This window comes from Natrix helvetica (genome assembly GCF_964273705.1).
Source record: "Natrix helvetica genome assembly, chromosome: 2".
NCBI lineage: Eukaryota > Metazoa > Chordata > Lepidosauria > Squamata > Natricidae > Natrix > Natrix helvetica.
This window is the reverse complement of record NC_138552.1, coordinates 9,410,499-9,430,283: the sequence shown is the minus strand read 5'-3', so window position 1 is coordinate 9,430,283 and position 19,785 is coordinate 9,410,499. Positions and strand designations below refer to the sequence as shown.

General features: G+C 46.4%; 1 protein-coding gene across 7 annotated transcripts in view; it reads right to left on the bottom strand.

Moving 5' to 3' along the window:
- The window catches only part of KATNAL2 (katanin catalytic subunit A1 like 2), a 92,209-nt gene that overhangs the window by 11,960 nt on the left and 60,464 nt on the right, over window positions 1-19,785 (bottom strand). For all 7 annotated transcript variants that reach the window (XM_081942551.1, XM_081942545.1, XM_081942548.1 and 4 more), the window contains 5 exons: window positions 17,571-17,648; window positions 15,792-15,890; window positions 13,670-13,733; window positions 12,488-12,606; window positions 7,380-7,471 (listed from right to left, as the gene is read on the bottom strand). In XM_081942551.1, the coding sequence (XP_081798677.1) occupies window positions 7,380-7,471; window positions 12,488-12,606; window positions 13,670-13,733; window positions 15,792-15,890; window positions 17,571-17,648 (452 nt within the window). The remainder of the gene's footprint in view (window positions 1-7,379; window positions 7,472-12,487; window positions 12,607-13,669; window positions 13,734-15,791; window positions 15,891-17,570; window positions 17,649-19,785) is intronic.

Sequence of the window (19,785 nt, the reverse complement as noted above, 5' to 3'; positions counted from 1 at the left end):
TTATAGGAGCCTGGGGAGGGTGAAAAGAGCCTCCCCCCCCCGAAGGCCCTCCGGAGGCTAAAGGGACCGTCTGGAGGCTTCCCTAAAGCCTTCGGAGCGCTCCAAACGACCCTCCAAGCAAACCGGAAGTCATTTTCGGTTTGCTTGTAGGGTCGTTTTAAGCGTTCCGAAGGCTTCAGGGACCGTCCGGAGGCTTCCCTGAAGCCTTCGGAACGCTTACATTGACCCACCCAGCAAACTGGAAGTGACTTCCGGTTTGCTCGGAGGGTCGTTTTAAGCGCTCCGAATGCGTCAGGGAAGCCTCCAGACGGTCCCTGAAGCCTCCGGAGGGCCTCTGGGGGGGGCGGGGGAGGCTCTTTTCTCATGACAGCAGATAAGGCTCCCCTTCCCCCCTGTGGAATGCATGCCATAGGTTCGCCATCACGGCCTTAAGGGGTGGGATTAGCTAAAATAATATGAGTTTTCACCATAGTTATTTACGGTATTTGTAGAATTTATATGGCTGCCTAACACAAATTCATGTTAATGTCAGATTTCCAAGAAACGCTCCCAACAAAAGAAGACTCCAAGGCTTACGTTTCATTTTATTACAGATGTCATATTGGCACATCTGGAAAAACCCAAATCTGAAACCTTCTAGGTTTTCTCCAGGTTTTCTGGTCCCTGCCCAGCCCCCACATGTCCATCACACGGCCCAATCAGGCACCGTCCCAACTGGAGATGCCTCCCAGTCACACCATCCCAGCTGCAGGGCAAGGTATCCTTGACTCTCTGAGAAGGAATTATATCACCCACACGCCATACAATTCCCCCCTCCCATTTTCCTACAGCAGAAAATGTGACAGGCCTCAAGGCCCCAATGCAAAAAATGCCTTCCAGGCCACATTGTGACTCTGGCACCACACAAATAGGCCCCTGACCCAAAACAAAAGAAACAATGTCGATTAAAATTCAACCAGACATTAACAGACAACCGAAAGTTCACACTGCTGTTCCAACTGGGGTGCTGGAGAAGACTATTGAGCATCTCTTGGACTGCAAGGAGATCCAATCCGTCGATCTTCAAGGAAATCCAATTCTGTCTGTTCTTTGAGAGGACAGATCCTGAAGCTGAAGCTCAAATACTTTGGCCACCCAATGAGAAGAGAGGACTCCTCGGAGAAGACTCTGATGTTGGGGAAGATGGAAGGGAAAAAGAGAAGGGGACCGCAGAGGATAAGATTCAGAGATAAGCATTCAGTTTTGGTCGCCACGATGTAGAAAAGATGTGGAGACTCTAGAAAGAGTGCAGAGAAGAGCAACAAAGAGGATTAGGGGACTGGAGACTAAAACATATGAAGAACGGTTGCAGGAACTGGGTATGTTTAGCTTAAGAGAAAGAAGGACTAGGGGAGACATGATAGCAGTCTTCCAATATCTCAGGGGCTGCCACAAAGAAGAGGGAGTCAAACTATTCTCCAAGGCACCTGAGGGCAGAACAAGAAGCAATGGGTGGAAACTAATCAAGGAGAGAAGCAACTTAGAACTGAGGAGAAACTTCCTGACAGTTAGAACAATTAATCAGTGGAACAGCTTGCCTCCAGAAGTTGTGACTTCCAACACTGGAAGTCTTTAAGAAGATGTTGGATAGTCATTTGTCTGAAACGGTATAGGGTTTCCTGCCTAGGCAGGGGGTTGGACTAGAAGACCTCCAAGGTCCCTTCCAACTCTACTATTGTATTGTATTGTAAGATGGTTAGATAGGGACATCAGCAGAGATAGTATTCAGCCGGTTCGGACCGGTTCGCCCGAACCGTTTGCCGAAATCGCCCCGGCGCTATGCTGTCCTATTTAGGTGCTTTTTTGAGGCCGGATGCATGCGCAGAAGGCAGGGGTGTGAGCAAATTGCATGCGTGCAAGGCCGGGAGCATGCGCAATGAACCGGTGGCAACAAAATGTGAAACCCACCGCTGGTCATCAGTGCAATGAACATGACTTTGAGCAAACCATGAGAGTCAGGGGAGGACAGGGGAGCCTAGCAAAGGGGTGCGATCCTACCGCTTTAGCAACCGGTTTGCCGAGCGCACACTTTGTGCACACGCCCTTCACTCATGTGCGCGCCAGATATGCGCTCTGCACCCGTGCGGGGTTCACAGGGAAACCGCTGAGGCGTGGCAATCCACTCTGCCGTGCCTTTCAGCTGGGCTAAAAATCAATGGGATATAGGTGCCAGGGGCGCGCATGGGGGCCAGGCATGGATTCAGGCAGCCGCTAGGGTTGGTTTGCTCATGGTCGCCCAGCGTGCGCACACATGCGCAGTACTATAAAAATGCTTCTGCACAGGTGCAGAAGCCAAAAACAAGATGGTGCCACCTATGATGCCACCAGGAGAACCAGTTCGGGGGCGTGGCAGGCCTGGGTCGCTGCCGGTTCCAGCGACCCAGGCCGCCAAACCACTTACCAGTTCAGCTGAACCAGTCTGAACTGGTAGGGACCCACCACTGATGTGGGCCCACCTGAAGGTCGGAGCAAACCGGTTCGGTCTCAGCTGCTCTTCAGAGCTAGCGGTTCCGGCAAAACGGGCCGAATTGGTAGAATGCCACCTCTGGCCTAGCATGCTGTGGTCCACGGGGGTCCTGAAGAATCAGACAGAACTTAGCAACTGAACAAGAACAAAAGATTCACTTCACACCCTCCTCCAGATTGGGGGGTAGGGGGGGCAGTCTTCCCAGCCCCAAGGCCAAAGACAACAAAAGGCACATTTTGACAATCTGTCTGAGGTTCCTGACCCCGCAAGATAGAATCTTTTAACGTTATGACCCCTGGTTTAGACATCCAAGCTCTGAAGATAGATGGTGATTATAATATTAAAACAGGGGAGCGCCCCATATAAATCAGGGAGCCAATTAAAAAGACCCATAAAAGCCAGGGCAGAGGGCATGTATGCCAGGCCTAAGGTCCCAATCCTTTTCCCCCTGCAGGTAAAAGATTTCCGAGCCGTTTGTCCGAGGACTGGAAACGATAAGGGCTATTAATTCACACAAGGCTTATCTAATCATCTTCTCTTGGCGGTATGATGTGATAATGCTCTCTCCAATTAAGAAATATGCAAACCAATTTTCATATCTATGATTCAACACTTGACAACTCAGCAAATCCATTGATGAGTTCAGGAAGCGAAACCACCTTGGCTGACCCAGCCTTGCGGAGGTCTTCTTGGCCACATTCAGCCGCCGGACACTTGACCAACAAGACCTCGGGGGCTGGAGAAGTGTCTGGGAAGTTTTATTTCAGACGTCCCAAAGCCTCCAGGCCCCCTCTTAGAAACTGGGGCAGAAACTAAACCTGCAAACGGGATCTTTGGCTTCCATGCTGCAGCATTCCAAGGCCACACTTGGAATATTTGCATTCAGTTTGGTCTCCACGATGTAGAAAAGATGTGGAGACTCTAGAAAGAGCGCAGAGAAGAGCAACAAAGATGATTAGGGGACTGGAGACTAAAACATATGAAGAACGGTTGCAGGAATTGGGTATATCTAGTTTAATGAAAAGAGGGACTAGGGGAGACATGATAGCAGTGTTCCAATATCTCAGGGGTTGCCACAAAGAAGAGGGAGTCAAACTATTCTCCAAGGCACCTGAGGGTAGAACAAGAAGCAATGGGTGGAAACTAATCAAGGAGAGAAGCAACTTAGAACTGAGGAGAAACTTCCTGACAGAACAATTAATCAGTGGAACAGAAGTTGCCTCCAGAAGTTGTGAATGCCCCAACACTGGAAGTCTTTAAGAAGATGTTGGATAGCCATTTGTCTGAAATGGTATAGGGTTTTCTGCCTAGGCAGGGGGTTGGACTAGAAGACCTCCAAGGTCCCTTCCAACTCTGCTATTGTATTGTAAGACTGCGAAGGACTTCTGCTCCTTGGCCTAAACTGGTTGGCTTGGAGAAACAGAGGTACCGCCAAAAAAGGCCGTCTTAGTATCCACTTTATGCGATTATCAATTTCTTTCTCAGCCTTGCTGAGATAAAACAGGTAAAATAACATCAAGAGCAAGAGTGGGCAACTATGGTCCTTTTGCAAATGGCCGGAATTCAACTCCCAGAATTCCTCAGCCAGCCGTGCATGGATGATGCTACCCAGTTTGGTAATGAGATGCCTGCAAGAAAACAACCAAGCTTAGGAAGCACCAAAGATCTCTCATTTTAACCCAGAGCTACAAATATTCTGATGGGAGAACCAGACCATCTTATTTGTCTCTCGAGAAACATATATGCGGGTCAAGAAGCAACAGTGAGAACTGGACACGGAACCCCCGATTGGTTCAAAATTGGGAAAGGAGTCTGGCAAGGCTGCATACTGTCGCCCTGCCTATTTAACTTATATGCAGAGCACATCATGAGAAAAGGCGGGGCTAGATGAATCAAAAGTTGGAATTAAGATTGCCGGGAGAAGTATCAACAACCTCAGATATGCCGATGATACTTCTCTAATGGTAGAAAATGAAGAGGAACTAAAGAGCCTCTTGAGGTGGGCAAAGAAGGAGAGTGCAAAAGTTGGCTTGAAACTCAACAGTAAGAAAACTAAGATCATGGCATCCGGCCCTCTCCATTCCTGGCAAACAGATGGGGAAGAAATGGAGGTAGTGACATATTTTATTTTCCTGGGCTCCAAGATGACCGCAGGTGGGGACTGCAGCCAAGAAATTAAAAGATGCTTGCTCCTGGGGAGGGAAGCTATGGCAAATCTAGACAGCATACTAAAGAGCAGAGACATCACCCTGCCAACAAAAGTGCGTATAGTCAAGGCTCTGGTTTTCCCAGTTGCAATGGATGGCGATGAAGGTTGGACCATAAGGAAGGCTGAGCGAAAGGACTGGTCAGTTTGATCTCCTTGCAGTCCTGGAGGAATGTTGTCCATGGGGTGGCAATGGGTCGGACACAACTTCGCAACTAACAACAACAAATATTCTGGTCAAAAGGTTTATACCCAGGTAGTCCTCAACCTACGACCACAAGAGAGACCCAAATTTCTGTTGCTAAGCAGGATAGTTGTTAAGCAGGTTTCACCCCGTTTTATGATCATCCTTGCCAAATTGTTAAGTGAATCCCTGCAGGTGTTAAGTTGGTAACACAGTTGTACAATGAATCTGGCTTCCCCACTGAATTTGCTTGCCAGGGGGCCACAAAGGGGGATCGCGTGACCACAGGGCAGTGGTGGGTTTCAAATTTTTTAAAAACCTCTTCTGTAGGTGTGGCCTGCTTTGTGGGAGTGGCTTGTCGGCCATGTGACCAGGTGGGAGTGAGTTGCCGGCCATGTGACCGGGTGGGCATGGCCAACTTGTAAAATGCGGTGAAACTCACTTAACAACGCTCTTGCTTAGCAACCAAAATGTTGACTCAGAAACTCTGGCATTTGAAGTGTGCAAGTCTTAAAGCTGTCAAGTTACAAGACCCTTGCACCCCTAACCCTTTAGAAACCCCCCCCAGGGGTGTTCAAACTTGACAGCTTTAAGACTTGTGGACTTCTACTCCCAGAATTCCTCGTCCAGTCATTTTGGCTCAGGAACTCTGGCATTGAAGTGTGCAAGTCTTAAAGCTGTCAAATTACAAGACCCTTGCACCCCTAACCCTTTAGAAAAAAAAACCCCAGGGGTGTTCAAACTTGACAGCTTTAAGACTTGTGGACTTCAACTCCCAGAATTCCTCCTCTCGCTCTTCATCTTGATGATGTGCGAACAGGCGGGGGGAGGGAGCTGGAACCGGTTCTAAATGGCACTGGAGATTTGTGGAATCTTTTCTATAGAAGAGGTTAGAATTGGCAGGAACCCACCCCTGCCACAGGGCACTGCAATCGCCATAAATCTGAACCAGTTGCCAAGCCTCCACATTTTGATCACATGACCATGGGGATGCTGCAATGGTCGTTAAGCGTGAAAAATGGCTCGAAGTCACTTTTTCTCCACTGCCACTGTAACTTGCAACGGTCACTAGATGTACTCTTGCAAGTCGAGGGCTACTTATATTTCTTTTTGAAATATTTTTTAAAATCCATTAAGAGGATTCACACACACACACACCACCCAAAAAACAAGAACAACAAAACCTAGACTGCTTGAGAATTGTTACCCTTACGGTATAATTGGCTAGAGTCGTGATGGCGAACTTATGGCATGCGTGCCACAGATGGCACATGGAACCATTTGTCAGGGCACGCGAGGCTTGCCCTGTCAGCTGGCCAGCACATGTGCACCTTGGCCAGCTGACTTCGGTCTTCTTTTGAGGCTATTTTTCGCCCTCCAGAGCGTGAAAAACCGGCCCTACAAGCAAATCAGAAGTCCATTCTTGAATGTCCAGTTTGCCCGTAGGACCGGTTTTTCGCACTCTGGAGGCTCGTGGGCGTGGGGAGGCTGTTTTCGCCCTCCCCAGGCTCCTATAAAGCCTCTGGAGCCTGGGGAGGGTGAAAAAAGCATGCCAAAAATGGAGGGGAGCGCTGGGGTCGTGCACATAGCATTATGGATGTGGCATGCCCGCACACGACCTCCCTGCGCTCCCCCCCCCAGCTTCTGGAACGCGAGCCAAAAAAGGTTTGCCATCACTGGGCTAGAGGAAAGAGGAAAAAAAGTAGGAAAGCAATGAAGAGAAGAAGAAAGATCAAGAAACTACAAAACAAATACAAAACTGGAGAAGGAATAAGAGGTGGAAATACAAAATAGACTGTAGACAAAAATAGTAGGAAATAAGAGACATAAGATGACTTAAATGTATATAAAGGTTGTTACATATGGAACTGATAGAAAAGATATATGAAACAAAATATGTATATGTATGCATGTGTGTGTGTGTGTGCGCGCACATACATGTATGTATGTATGTATGTATATTTGTTTTCGTAGATTTTCATGGGTGTAGGTATGCTGGTCTTGTTGTATTCGGGTCTTTTCCTGTGTAAGATTGAGATTATCTTGGCAACGTTTCAGCGAGGTCTCACTCGCCATCTTCAGGCTGGGTTTTGGGCTTAAAGCGTGGTCAGAGCTGCGGTCTTTCTATAAATCTTGGTGGGGGTGTGTGGAGTGCTGGCTTTATTTCAGTAAGTGGAATGATTGGTTGTGTGGTTGTATCATGATTGGTAGATTGGTGCTGATTGGTGCTGTCCATGTGTCCATTGTTGTTTCGTGTTGTAACGGCATGGGTGGTGGATGGGGCTCGTTTGTTGACTAGGGCTGGTTTCCATATGTGTATATGTATATGTACAGTATATGTACATACACATATAGTTATATAAGATTTACATGTACAGACAAAGGAAACACAATGGATATGTAAAAGAAGTATAATATGTTGCAAAGATGTTATGTTTGTATAAACAAAATAAAATATATATATAAAAAAAGAGAATTATTACCCTGGTACTGTGCCTCGCTGACTCATGACCGACTCCAGCTCGTCCAGGAAGATGGTGGAAGGCGCATGATAGCGGGCAAGTTCAAATAATACCTGCGGAGACAAAGACAGGACCCAAGGAAGAAATGTCAAGTGGGAGAAATGGTCTGTCTGGGATCATTCTCTGACAGCAGGAATCTGGGAAGAGCGCGCTTTACGTGGGGCTGCCTTCAAGAGAATCCGAAAGCTGCAGTTGGTGCAAAATGCAGCACCCCACATGGTTTTGTGCAGATTTCAGTGTGCACATGTATCGCCTCTCCTCCGGGAGCTGCATTGGTTGCCGATTTGCTTCTGGGTGCAATTCAAGGTGCTGGTTGTCACCTTTAAAGCCCGTCATGGCTTGGGACCAGGTGATCTAAGGGATAACTATCACTATAACAGTGGTGGGTTCCAGATCCTGTTGCAACCAGTATGGCCCGCAATGCTCCGTGATGCTTCCGCAATGATCCAGCTGCTCGGCAGAGTGTTGCGCAGGTGCCAGACGCTCCCTGCGCCTGAAAACTTCAAATACCGGTAAGGAGAGCGCGCGGGCAGGTGGGCCCTCCAGAGCACCGTACTGGAACGGTACCTGGTGCTCCCGGCAGGCACTGGTACACCCGTACAGGGACGTACCGGTCATAATCCACCACTGCACTATAAGCTTCCATTAGAGACAGATATACTAGGTATCAATTCAATACTGCAAAACAAATGAACATTTTTAAAAAATGTACCTCAGGTACGGGGTGGGTTTCAATTTTTTTTACTACCGATTATGTGGGTGTGGCTTATTTTGTGGGCGCGGCTTGGCAAATTGACGTTTCAGATTGGAGGTGGGAAATAAAATATGCTGTAAATGTTTTTTTTTTTAAAAGACCAAAGAAGGCAGCAACCTGAGCCGAGCCCAGCTGAACGCAGGAGAGCTGGAGGGTCTGAAGAGTGCGTGGTTTTGTTCGCTGCCTGTGAGCTCCAAGGGGGTGGGGGGCAGCGGCCGAGCGAGCAAGCCAGCAATCTGCCGACTGTCGAGTCCCCTGCTCCTGAGTAAACTTGCTCACGAGTCAACTGCAGATTAGAGGCAGCCGGCAGATCCTGGCATGCTCGCTTGGCTGCTCACCACCACCACCACCACCACCCCTTGGAGCTCGCAGGCAGTAAACGAAACTAGCGCCTCCTGTCTCCGTGCATCGAAGAGGTGGAGAGGCTCGATCCCACTTAGGAGGCGGTGGTTGCGAAGCCTTGGGGCTCCTTAAACAGCCCATGCTGCTTACCTGTCTGTAGGCACTAGGGGACAGTTGTGTGGATGCACATGGTGAAAACTAGGCAGGGCAAGCGTCGCAGCGAGCCGGTTCAGGGGCGTGGCCGGCCAGCCATCACTACCGGTTCGGCGACCCACGCCCAATTACCACTACCGGTTCTCCCGAACCAATCCGAACTGGGAGCAACCCACCTCTGCTCAGGTCGCCCTCAACTTACAACCCTTCGCTTAGTGACCGTTCAAAGTTACAACAGCACTGAAAAGCATGACGTACGACCGTTTTTCACATTGACGACCACCGCAACATCCCCGTGGTCACATGATCAAAATTCAGACGCTTTTCAATTTGACTCATGTTTATGACTGCTGCCGCATCCCGGGGTCACGTGATCCCCTTTTTCTGAGAAACAAAGTCAATGGGGAAGCCAGATTCACTGAACAAGCGGGGGACTAACAGCTGCAGTGATTCACTTAATAATTGCGGCGAGAAAAGTCGTAAAATTTGGGCAAAACTCACTTGACAGCTGTCTCGCTTAGCAACAGAGATTTTTGGCTCGATTTTGGTCATTAGGTGAGGTGAGGACCCCCTGTATGTATTTTGCTTTCTGCTATGAGATCAGGAAAATGCAGTGGCTATTATAGTAAAAGGGTGGCTCAATGGCTAAGATGCTGAGCTTGTCGATCAGAAAGGTCAGCAGTGGCAGTTCGAATCCCTAGGGCCACGTAACGGAGTGAGTGCCCATTACTTGTCCCAGCAGTTCAAAAGCAGGTAAAAATGCAAGTAGAAAAATAGGGACCACCTTTGGTGGGAAGGTAACAGCGTTCCGTGTTCCTTTGGCTTCTAGTCATGCCAGCCACATGATCACGGAGACGTCTTCGGACAGCGCTGGCTCTTCGGCTTTGAAACAGAGATGAGCACCGCCCCCTAGAGTCGGGAACTAGAATGTATGTGTGAGGGGAACCTTTACCTTATTATAGTAAAATATTGTAAGCAATCTCATTATGAGAACAGATGAGGACCATGTTAGAAATGCTGCCTTGATATGGACATAGAAAATAATTCTTAAATCTCCACAGATCACAAAAGAGTAGAGGAAAGAGCGAAGAGAGACAAATAATCCTATCTTTATAGTTTAAATCTTTTCACCTAAATCCTACTCAAATACGAAGGGAATAATAAGAGAGGAGAATGATTCCAGAAACAGAAGCTGAACAAATCCTCCTATAACTGCTTGAGACTAAAATGTCCCTTTACAGCCGCATTTATGGATTTTTAAATACACTTTCATAAGCAAAAATGAATGCAAAGACAATTAAAAGTTGGGTGAGCTAAACAGTTAGGTACATTTTACACACACACCTCTCTATTTGTAGAGAGAAGAGTGTGTGAAATGTACCTAAGTAAAATGTATCTAAGTATCTTCAGACAAGCCAGAGTTCTGGTGCAAATGACATGCTAAATCTTTGGTTCGGCAAAAATAATTGTGCTGAAATGTACAGCTAGTCCTCAACTTACGACCACAATTGAACCCCAAATTTCTTTGTTTAATTTTTAAAAAAAATTCTCTTATATATACCGTATTTTTGGGAGTATAAGACGCACCAAGATTTTGAAGAAGCAAATTAAAAAAAAGTTTTTGCACTCTGCAATCCTCCCCAAAACGGCCCGTTTTTCGCAAAAACGGACCCGTTTCTTTTTCCAAAAAAAGGGCATGAATTGCCTTTAGGAGGCTTGTAGAGTGCTCTTGGGGAGTGGGGGGGGGGGCAAAAACAAGCAAAAAAGGGCCCATTTTACGCAAAAACGGGCCCGTTTTTTGTCCCCAAAAAGGGCATGCATAGCCCTTAGGAGACTTATAGAGTGCTCCTGGAGGCTGGGGGGCAGGGGGAATTGAGCAAAAAATGGCCCGTTTTTCGCTCATTTCTGTCCTCCCCAGTCCATGCCCCTTCTTGCAAAGGGGATGGGGTTTCAGGAGGCAAAAAAATGCTATATTCAGTGTATAAGACGCACCCAGATTTTCACCCTCTTTTTTGAGGGAAAAAGGTGCGTCTTATACACTGAAAAATATGGTAGTTGCAGGTATACATTCACATTGTTAGTGTTCTTATTTATCTTTATCACTTTTACATATTTGTTTTTCCATATAAAAGGTGAAAATATACATTCTGGGTTGCTTTGTTTACCATCCCCTACACCTATTTTGCATTCCTTGCCTCTCCCCTATTCCTCTCTTCCTCTTCCCCCTCCTACCCTCTCTCCTTCTCTTTCTATCCCTTCCCTCCTTCCTCTCCTTTCCTCTCTCCTCTCCTACTCTCCTTTCCTTTTCTGTTGTTGCGGTTATCTCTTTTCAGCTCTAAACTGGTGTATTTTCGGGATGGTATTCCCGCAAACGCTTTTACAAGTTTATGTTTGTCCTTTCCTATTCCCTTTTCTTCATTATCGTATCCTTTTTTTCCCCCGAGCCCCAAATTTCAGTTGCTAGGCGAGACATTTGTTCAGTGAGTTTTGACCCATTTTACGAACATTCTTGCTGCAGTTGTTAAGCGGCAAGTTGTTCAGTGAATCTGGCTTCCTCCCTGACTTTGCTGGTCAGAATGTCGCAAAAGGCGATCGATCCCATGACCCCAGGACACTGCAACCGTCATAAATATGAGTCAAATTGCCAAGCATCTGAATTTTGATCATGTGATCAGGGAATGCTGCAATGGTCATAAGTGTGAAAAAAAATGGTCATAAGTCACGTGACCCCGGGATGCTGCAACCGAAACATGAGCCAGTTGTAAGGGTCCAAAATTTGATGACGTGACCATGGAATGCTGCAACGGTCGTAAATGTGAAAACTGGTCGTAAGTCGCTTTTTTCAGTGCCTTTGTAACTTTGAACTTGAGTTACAACCATTTGTCATTAAACGAAGGGTCATAAGTGGAGAACTACCTGTATTATGAAAAAGTTACAGTAAGACATGGAGAGTCAGGCCTTTGAAGTCGAATGCAGAAATTGTTATGACCACCAGAGGGCAGCAAAGAAATAGAGAAAATTAACTCTGCTGCTCTCTAGTGGAATGTCTGGGTTTTTACAGCCTGTTTAAAAATCTCTCTGAATCAATATTAGGTCCACTCCATAATTTTTAATCCTGGGTGATTTTCTTGGATACATTTGAACTTGGACTTCGACTCCTAGAATCCCCTAGCAAGCATGCTGGCTCAGGAATTCTGGGAATTGAAGTCCACGCTCAGGTGGGGAAACTCTGCTCTAGAAAGTATTGGGATATGGATTATTAGTTTAGCCAATGCTTGCATTAGGGCACTGATGGCTAACCTATTTGTTGTCGCATGCCAAAAGCAATACGCGCATGAGCCCCTTGCCCTGTCCCCTGCGCATGCGCATGCCAACCCACCATGCTCCCCCCGCCCCCACACACGCATGCACGTGCAACCCTGTCTGCACCACATTTTGGGTCTAGCAGGCATCCCTACAGACTTCCGGGACGAAAAGTGGGGTGCAGGGGGGGTGCCGTACGCCCCTCATGTTCCTTCCCTGTCTCCCACATTCGTTCCCCATCCCCCGTGCATGCACGTGTGACCCCCTAAGATCCCTCTGCGCATGTGCGCATGTCTCCTGTGTGTGACCCCCCGCACATGCGTGGCAGAGACCTGAAAATCAGCTGGCTGGTGGGAGGCATGCATACTGGAGCTGAGCTGGGGCAACAGTTTGCATGCCAGCAGAGAGGGCACCGTATGCCACCTGTGGCACGCGTGCCATAGGTTCGCCATTACGGCATATCTTAGCTAATTCTCTCTTAAATTCTTTGCATAAAGAAAACAAAAGGGATTTTTACTCTGACAAGCTTTTCCGAATCGCCTCTCCATTTGCTGACAATGGTGGATGCGGAGATGTTGAAGAATGTTGTGTTGCATTCAGTGGCAACAGCTTTAGCCAGCAAAGTTTTCCCAGTACCTACAAGTTCAAAGAAAGGCAGTGTTTACTCTCCAGTCATAAAACGTATGAAGAATAGTTGAAGGAATTGGGTATGTCTGCTATATTGTGGTCCGCTAGCAGCCAACAGAGCTGGCAGCAGATTTGGACAGGGAGGAGGTTGGGGAGGAACATGGGCCAGTCCTGGAGTCTGGGGAAGGCTCTGATGAGGGCTCTGTGTCGGAGGCAGAGAGGGAGCAAGGGCCGTCTGACAGTTATCAGCTGCCTTTGGAGTCAGACATCAGTGAGGCACACAAGCAGCTGAAGCCTGTTCCCAGTGTGCGCATGCTCAGAGCTGCAAGAAGAGAACAGTTAAGGACCAAGGGTCGACTTGGGAGTAAAGCCACAGGTGGATGGTGAATGGCCCTTCTCATAGGGAATAAAGAGGAGCGAAAGGGGAGGGGAGTTTGCAGGAGACAATGAGTTCAATTCATTAGAGTGAAGATTTGTTCCTGACTTCTTGCCAAGGATTGTCTGCTACAGAGTGGCGTTCAGAAGATATCGGCCTGGCAGCTCTCCAAGCCTGATGAAGGTCTGTGGTTGTGAAATCTCTTGCAAGACTGTTGGTTGGGACTTTGCTGGAGAGGAATTCCATTTAACCTAAATAAAAGAGGTTTTATCCGGACGAGGAGTCGGCTTCATGATCTTGGGAAGCCTAGGTCAGAACATACTCTAGACATACTTTTCTAGACAAGAAGGACTAGGGGTGTTCCAATATCTCAGGGGCTGCCCCAAAGAAGAGGGAGTCAAGCTATTCTCCAAAGCACCTGAGGGCAGGACAAGAAGCAATGGGTGGAAATTAATCAAGGAGAGAAGCAACCTAGAACTAAGGAGAAATTTCCTGACAGAAGAATTAATCAGTGGAACGACTTGCCTCCCCATGTATATGCGGCAATGGTCATGAGTGTGGAAAAGGGTCATATAAGGCACTGTTTTCAGTGCCGTTGTAACTTCGAGCAGTCACTAAATGAACTGTTGTAAGTCAAGGTCTCTTTCATTAAGGAGATTGTCGGCATTCAGAATGAAAAAGAGTCACATATCATACCTGGAGGCCCATAGAGCAGAAGTCCTTTCCAAGGAGAAAGAATGCCCGTAAACAACTGTGGGTACTGTGGAAAAATGAAGAAAATGAAAAAGGCCATCCCTAAACAAACGGGCTGTTTGGAACACGAAGCACATCTGGCAGGTCACTCTAGCACAGGGGTGTCAAACTCAAGGCTCGGGGGATAGATCCGGCCTGCAGGGTGCTTAGATCCGGCACGCGGGGCCATCCTGGAAAGAGCAATGGATCGGCCCCTGCTGCGTCTGTCGGTGAAAATGGGCTCGTGAGTTCTGTTTTCGGCTGGGACGGCCTCCTGCAACCCTCTGCCAGTGAAAATGGAGCTCTGCTCTCCGTTTTCAGCTGGGATGTCCTCCTGCAACCCCCTGCCGATGAAAACGGAGCTCTGAGCTCCGTTTTTGGCTGGGACGATCTCCTGCAACCCTCTGCCAGTGAAAATGGAGCTCATGAGGCCGTCCCAACCAAAAATGGAGCTCAGAGCTCCATTTACACTGGCAGAGCATTCCAGGATGACATCCCCGCTGAAAACAGAGCTCAGAGCTCCGTTTTCACTGGCAGAGGGTTGCAGGAGGACGTCCCAACCCAAAACGGAGCTGAGTGCTCCATTTTCACCGGCAGAGGGTTGCAGGAGGACATCCCAGCTGAAAACAGAGCGCAGAGCTTCATTTTAACTGGCAGAGGGTTGCAGGAGGACATCCCAGCTGAAAACAGAGCGCAGAGCTTCATTTTCACTGGCAGAGCGCTCGGACCACCACAGGCGCCCCTGAACTTGAGGCCCCTCCCCCCCTCCCAGTAAAACACAATCCTGATGCAGCCCTCAATGAAATTTGAGTTTGACACCCCTGCTCTAGCAACTCAACCAGCATTTATTTTTAATCAGAACAATTGCTAAAGGGAAAATGTAGGAAATCAGGGTGGCTGATTCTGTATTTTTCACTTTTATTCATTTAATGTCCCCCTCCCTTTGGGACATCAAGCTCATTGTTAGATTTTATTTATTTATTTCATTTTGAGCCCACCTTTAGGACTAGAACTCACTGTCTCCCACTTTCTAGCCTGATGCCTTCACCACGAGACAAAACAACCGTCAAACCAGTCCCCGAGTTAATTTTCCTTCCTTCCAAATTGCTTCCTGTTCCCCAATTTAAGTAGTATTTACAAAATCAGCAATAGTAGTTTTGAAAGAAAAAAAAAAGATTACAGATAATGCTCAACTTACAACTATTGCTCAAAGTTACAATGGCACTGAAAAAAGTGACTTACGAATGCTCCTCGCACTTACAACCATTGCATCATCTGTGCAGTTCACACGATCAAAATTCAAGGGTTTGGCAAACTGGCATGTTTTTATAACTATGACAGTGTGCCAGGGTCGTGTGATCATCACTTGCAACCTTCCCAGATGGATTCCGGCGAGCAAGGTCAATGGGGGAAGCCAGATTTGCTTAACGACCATGTGATTCACTTAACAACGGCAGCGATTAGCGTAACAATCATGGCAAGAAAGGTTGTAAAATCAGGCATGATTCACTTAACAGCTGCCTTCTTAGCAATGTAAATTTTGGGGCCCAACTGTGGTCGCACGTCAAGGACCACCTATACAGGTGGCCCTTGACGTATGACCACGGGTGGACCCAAATTTTGGGTCCAATTGTGGCAGACAACCACAATTGAGCCCAGAATTTATGCTGTTGGATTTATGTTGTTGAGAAATTTCTTAAGCGGGTTTTCCTCCATTTTACGACTTTTCTTGCCAACTTTGTTAAGTGAATCAGTGCAGCTGTTAAGTTTGTAACCGAGTTGTAAAGTGACTCTGGCTTCCACACTGACTTTGCTTGTCAGAAGGTCACAAAAGGGGATCACTTCAATTGTCATAAAGGTGAGTCAGCTGTCAAGCATTCGTATGTAACTCACACGAACCATGGGGAAGCTACAACGGTCGTAAGTGTGAGCAAACGCTCCTCAGTCCTTTTTTTTTCCAGTGTGGTTGTAACTTCAAACGGTCACTAAATGAATTGCTGTAAGTCGAGGACTGCCTGTGTATCTCGGCCATGGGAAAAGAGGCCATTTGTGTGACTTTTGAAAAGGTGGCTCAGCCACTCCTTACCCTGATGGGATACACAACAGCTTCCTTGACCAACCGCTTGGCTGCGTCAAGCCCGATGATGCAATTCCACTTCACGTTGGGGCTGTGGAGGTAGATATCCTGCAAGACATGGTTTGATCTTCTTAAAAACAGGCCTCCCCATCTTCCTGTGCAAGCATAATAAACACGCAACAAAATAAGCTCGGCCGTGCCGTGAAATCAAAGGCGGGAAAGCGACACGACAAAGAACAGGCAATTATGCTGATGCCATTATGGGGGAGCAGAAGGGAAGAGTCGGCTGTGGCTGAACGGCGACTTTCGGCATCTCTCTCCATTAGTCAGGCTTGGTTGGGTCTGCAAGAACTGTCGCTCAGCAACGGACTGGAGGTTCTGGCTGGCTCATCCTTCCTTTAATTCAGGGGGGTGTCCAACCACAGCAACTTTAAGACAGAACAGAACAGAATGGAATAAAGAATAGAATAGAATAGAATAGAATAGAATAGAATAGAATAGGAGAAATAAATGGAATGAAGAATAGAATGAAATGGAATGGAATATAATAGAACATAATATTAGAATAAAAAATAGAATGGAATGGAATAGAATAGAATATTGGAATAAAGAATAGAATGGAATAGAATAGAATATTGGAATAAAGAATAGAATGGAACGAAGAATAGAATGGAATGGAATAGAATAGAATATTGGAATAAAGAATAGAATGGAATGGAATAGAATATTGGAATAAAGAATAGAATGGAATAAAGAATAGAATGGAATGGAATAGAATAGAATATTGGAATAAAGAATAGAATGGAATGGAATAGAATATTGGAATAAAGAATAGAATGGAACGAAGAATAGAATGGAATGGAATGGAATATAATAGAACAGAATATTAGAATAAAAAATAGAATGGAATGGAATAGAATAGAATATTGGAATAAAGAATAGAATGGAATGGAATAGAATATTGGAATAAAGAATAGAATGGAATAAAGAATAGAATGGAATGGAATAGAATAGAATATTGGAATAAAGAATAGAATGGAATGGAATAGAATATTGGAATAAAGAATAGAATGGAATAAAGAATAGAATGGAATGGAATAGAATAGAATATTGGAATAAAGAATGGAATGGAATGGAATAGAATATTGGAATAAAGAATAGAATGGAACGAAGAATAGAATGAAATGGAATGGAATATAATAGAACAGAATATTAGAATAAAAAATAGAATGGAATGGAATAGAATAGAATATTGGAATAAAGAATAGAATGGAATGGAATAGAATATTGGAATAAAGAATAGAATGGAATAAAGAATGGAATGGAATGGAATAGAATAGGGGAATAAAGAACAGAATGGAATAAAGAATAACCGGAAGCTCCCCATTCAATTCTGAAGCCGACTGGAAGTCTGTTTCCCCCATCCTCCTCCTAGCAGGATGTCCTTTTTCCTCTGCCAACCAGAAGTCTGGTCCCCCTATCATAGAGTCTCCTAGCATGGTGTCCCTTTTCCTCTACCTGTCCTAACTGAAAGCCCTATCAATTGTGGAGCCGACTGGCGACAGGGAGCCGCAGCAGAGGGATGAAGGACCCACATGCGGCTTCAGAACCGCAGGTTGCTGACCCCTGTATTAATGTAATGTATCAATGTAATGAACATTAATCTATTAATGTTCCTCCTGTGTCTTCTGCTTGACTTTCAATATCAAGATGAACAGTAGGATTAGTCCCTCATTGAATGAGGCTGGAGCTCAACAACCATCCTTGGGTTTGAGAAGGAAAACTCACCTTGCTGACAACTGTTGCAAGCTCCCTCATTTCAGCTGTCATCCCAAGTAAGGCGCCCAAAGGTTTTAATAGTCGTTCCTAGAGAAAAGAAAAATAGACTCCGGTTGCAGAAAATATTGTTTAGGTCAGTGATGGCGAACCTATGGCACGCGTGCCACAGGTGGCAGGCAGAGCCATTTGTCAGGGCACGCGAGGCATGCACGCGCTGGCCAGCTGAGTTCACCCTTTTTTTAAAGCCATTTTTCGCCCTCCCCAGGCTCCAGAGGCTTTATAGGAGCCTGGGGCGGGTGAAAACAGCCGCCCCCCTGGACGCCGTGAATTCCGGTTTGCTCGGAGGGTCATTTTGGGCACTCCAAAGGCATCAGGGAAGCCTCCGGACGGTCCCTGAAGCCTTCGGAACGCTCAGGGGAGGCTGTTTTCGCCCTCCCCAGGCTCCTATAAAGCCTCCGGAGCCTGGGGAGGGTGAAAAAAGCATGTAAAAATGGGGGGGTCATGCCTGTAGTGCGCGCCTGCGCACTGGGGGTCGCACATTGCATTATGGGTGCGGCACGCCCGCACACGACCCCCCTGCGCTCCCCCCACTTATGGCACGCGAGCCAAAAAAGGTTCGCCATCGCTGGTTTAGGTTGACTCCTGGTCTGTCCATTGTTGCTTCCATTCTCCTACCCTAAAGACCTATATGGAAGAAAGAAGCTGACGTCATGACGATACAACGTGCAATCTCGGAGCTCCGAGATCACAGTCGATTCTTTTGCCACTGGACGGTCCATCTGGACCTAAACCATCCCGAAGAGACAGTGACAGGGAAGAGTACATCTTGCTGATCTCAGGGACATCGCAAAGTCCCTGATTGATCCAAGGGAATCTCTTCTAGCCGGCGACAAAAAGTACATCCTCAAGCTGCTGAAGTCGGGACAGCTCCGCAACGGAAGGAAAAGCGGAAAGAGAAAGTATGTCCATCTAGTGAGGAAATTTTATTTTTATAAAAGACTGCCCCAAAAAGATTGAAGTTAAATTAAATTGGCAAAGAAAAGGAAATAAGCATTATTGGACAGTGTGTTATCTTTTTTTTATTTTATTTTTTCTATCAATGGAAATTTTGTGAAAATGTTTTACTTTTTAAAGTGAAAGTTTCGGATTTTCTTCTTCTATTGAATCTGTTTGTGGTTGGCAACTGACTCCTATTTATGACGGTCGCAGTGTCCCGGCTCACGTGATCCTCTTTTGGGATCTTCTGACAAGCAAAGTCAACGGGGAAACCAGATTCACTTAATAGCCAGGTTACTAATTTAGCAACCGCAGCGATTCACTTAACAACGCTGGCAAGAAAAGTGAAAAAAAATGGGGCAAAACTCATTTAACAAATTTCTCACTTTAGCAACATAAATTTTGGGCTCAGTTTTGGTCATAATACGAGGACTACCCATAGAAATGGAGATGCAAGTATTTTGAGGAACATCTGGATCCAGTTAAGGCTGACCCTTTTCTCCTAAACAGTGTATTTTCTCTTTCGCAAAGCAAAAATTATTTGGCCATTCTAATTAATTTGGGGAAATTAATTGGGCACTCTCATTGTGCTAAGATACAAAATAGTGTATTCTGGTTTTCTATGCTGGGAGACATTCTCACACATCAACAGTTCTGATCGGAGTTTTATTTCTAATTGAAATAATTGTTTTCAAAGAACTACCGTATTTTTCAGAGTATAAGACGCATCTCCCCCCCCCGCAAAAGAGGGTGAAAATTTGGTGCGTCTTATACACCAAATGTAGCCCCACCCCCCCACCCCCACCAGAGGCCAAAAACGTGAAGCATGGAGGCAGGGATGGTCTGTGGCAATCCCTGCAGCCTGGAATAGCTGATTGAGGGTATTCTGGCAGTCCGATCTGCCTGCCAATCAGCTGTGCTGAATCAGGCGGCAATAAGTACAGAAGCTGACCTGGCTGGTCAGAGTTTGCAGCAGCAATCACATTCAGAAAGCACAGTAGCTGATTCAGCAGGATTCAAAATAATAATAATATACAATACGTTACCACAAGCAGGTTTTCCAAGGTAGCAGTAAATACAAGCAAAACACAAGCAGTTTCACTTTCAGTTCTCGGCTAAGCCAGGCTCCTTCCTGTCTCCTTGCTGCTCACATGGCAAATTTCAGAGTCTAAATAGCCCTCATTGGCTGACTTAGTTGCTATGCCTATTCATTGGCTGACCTTGCTAC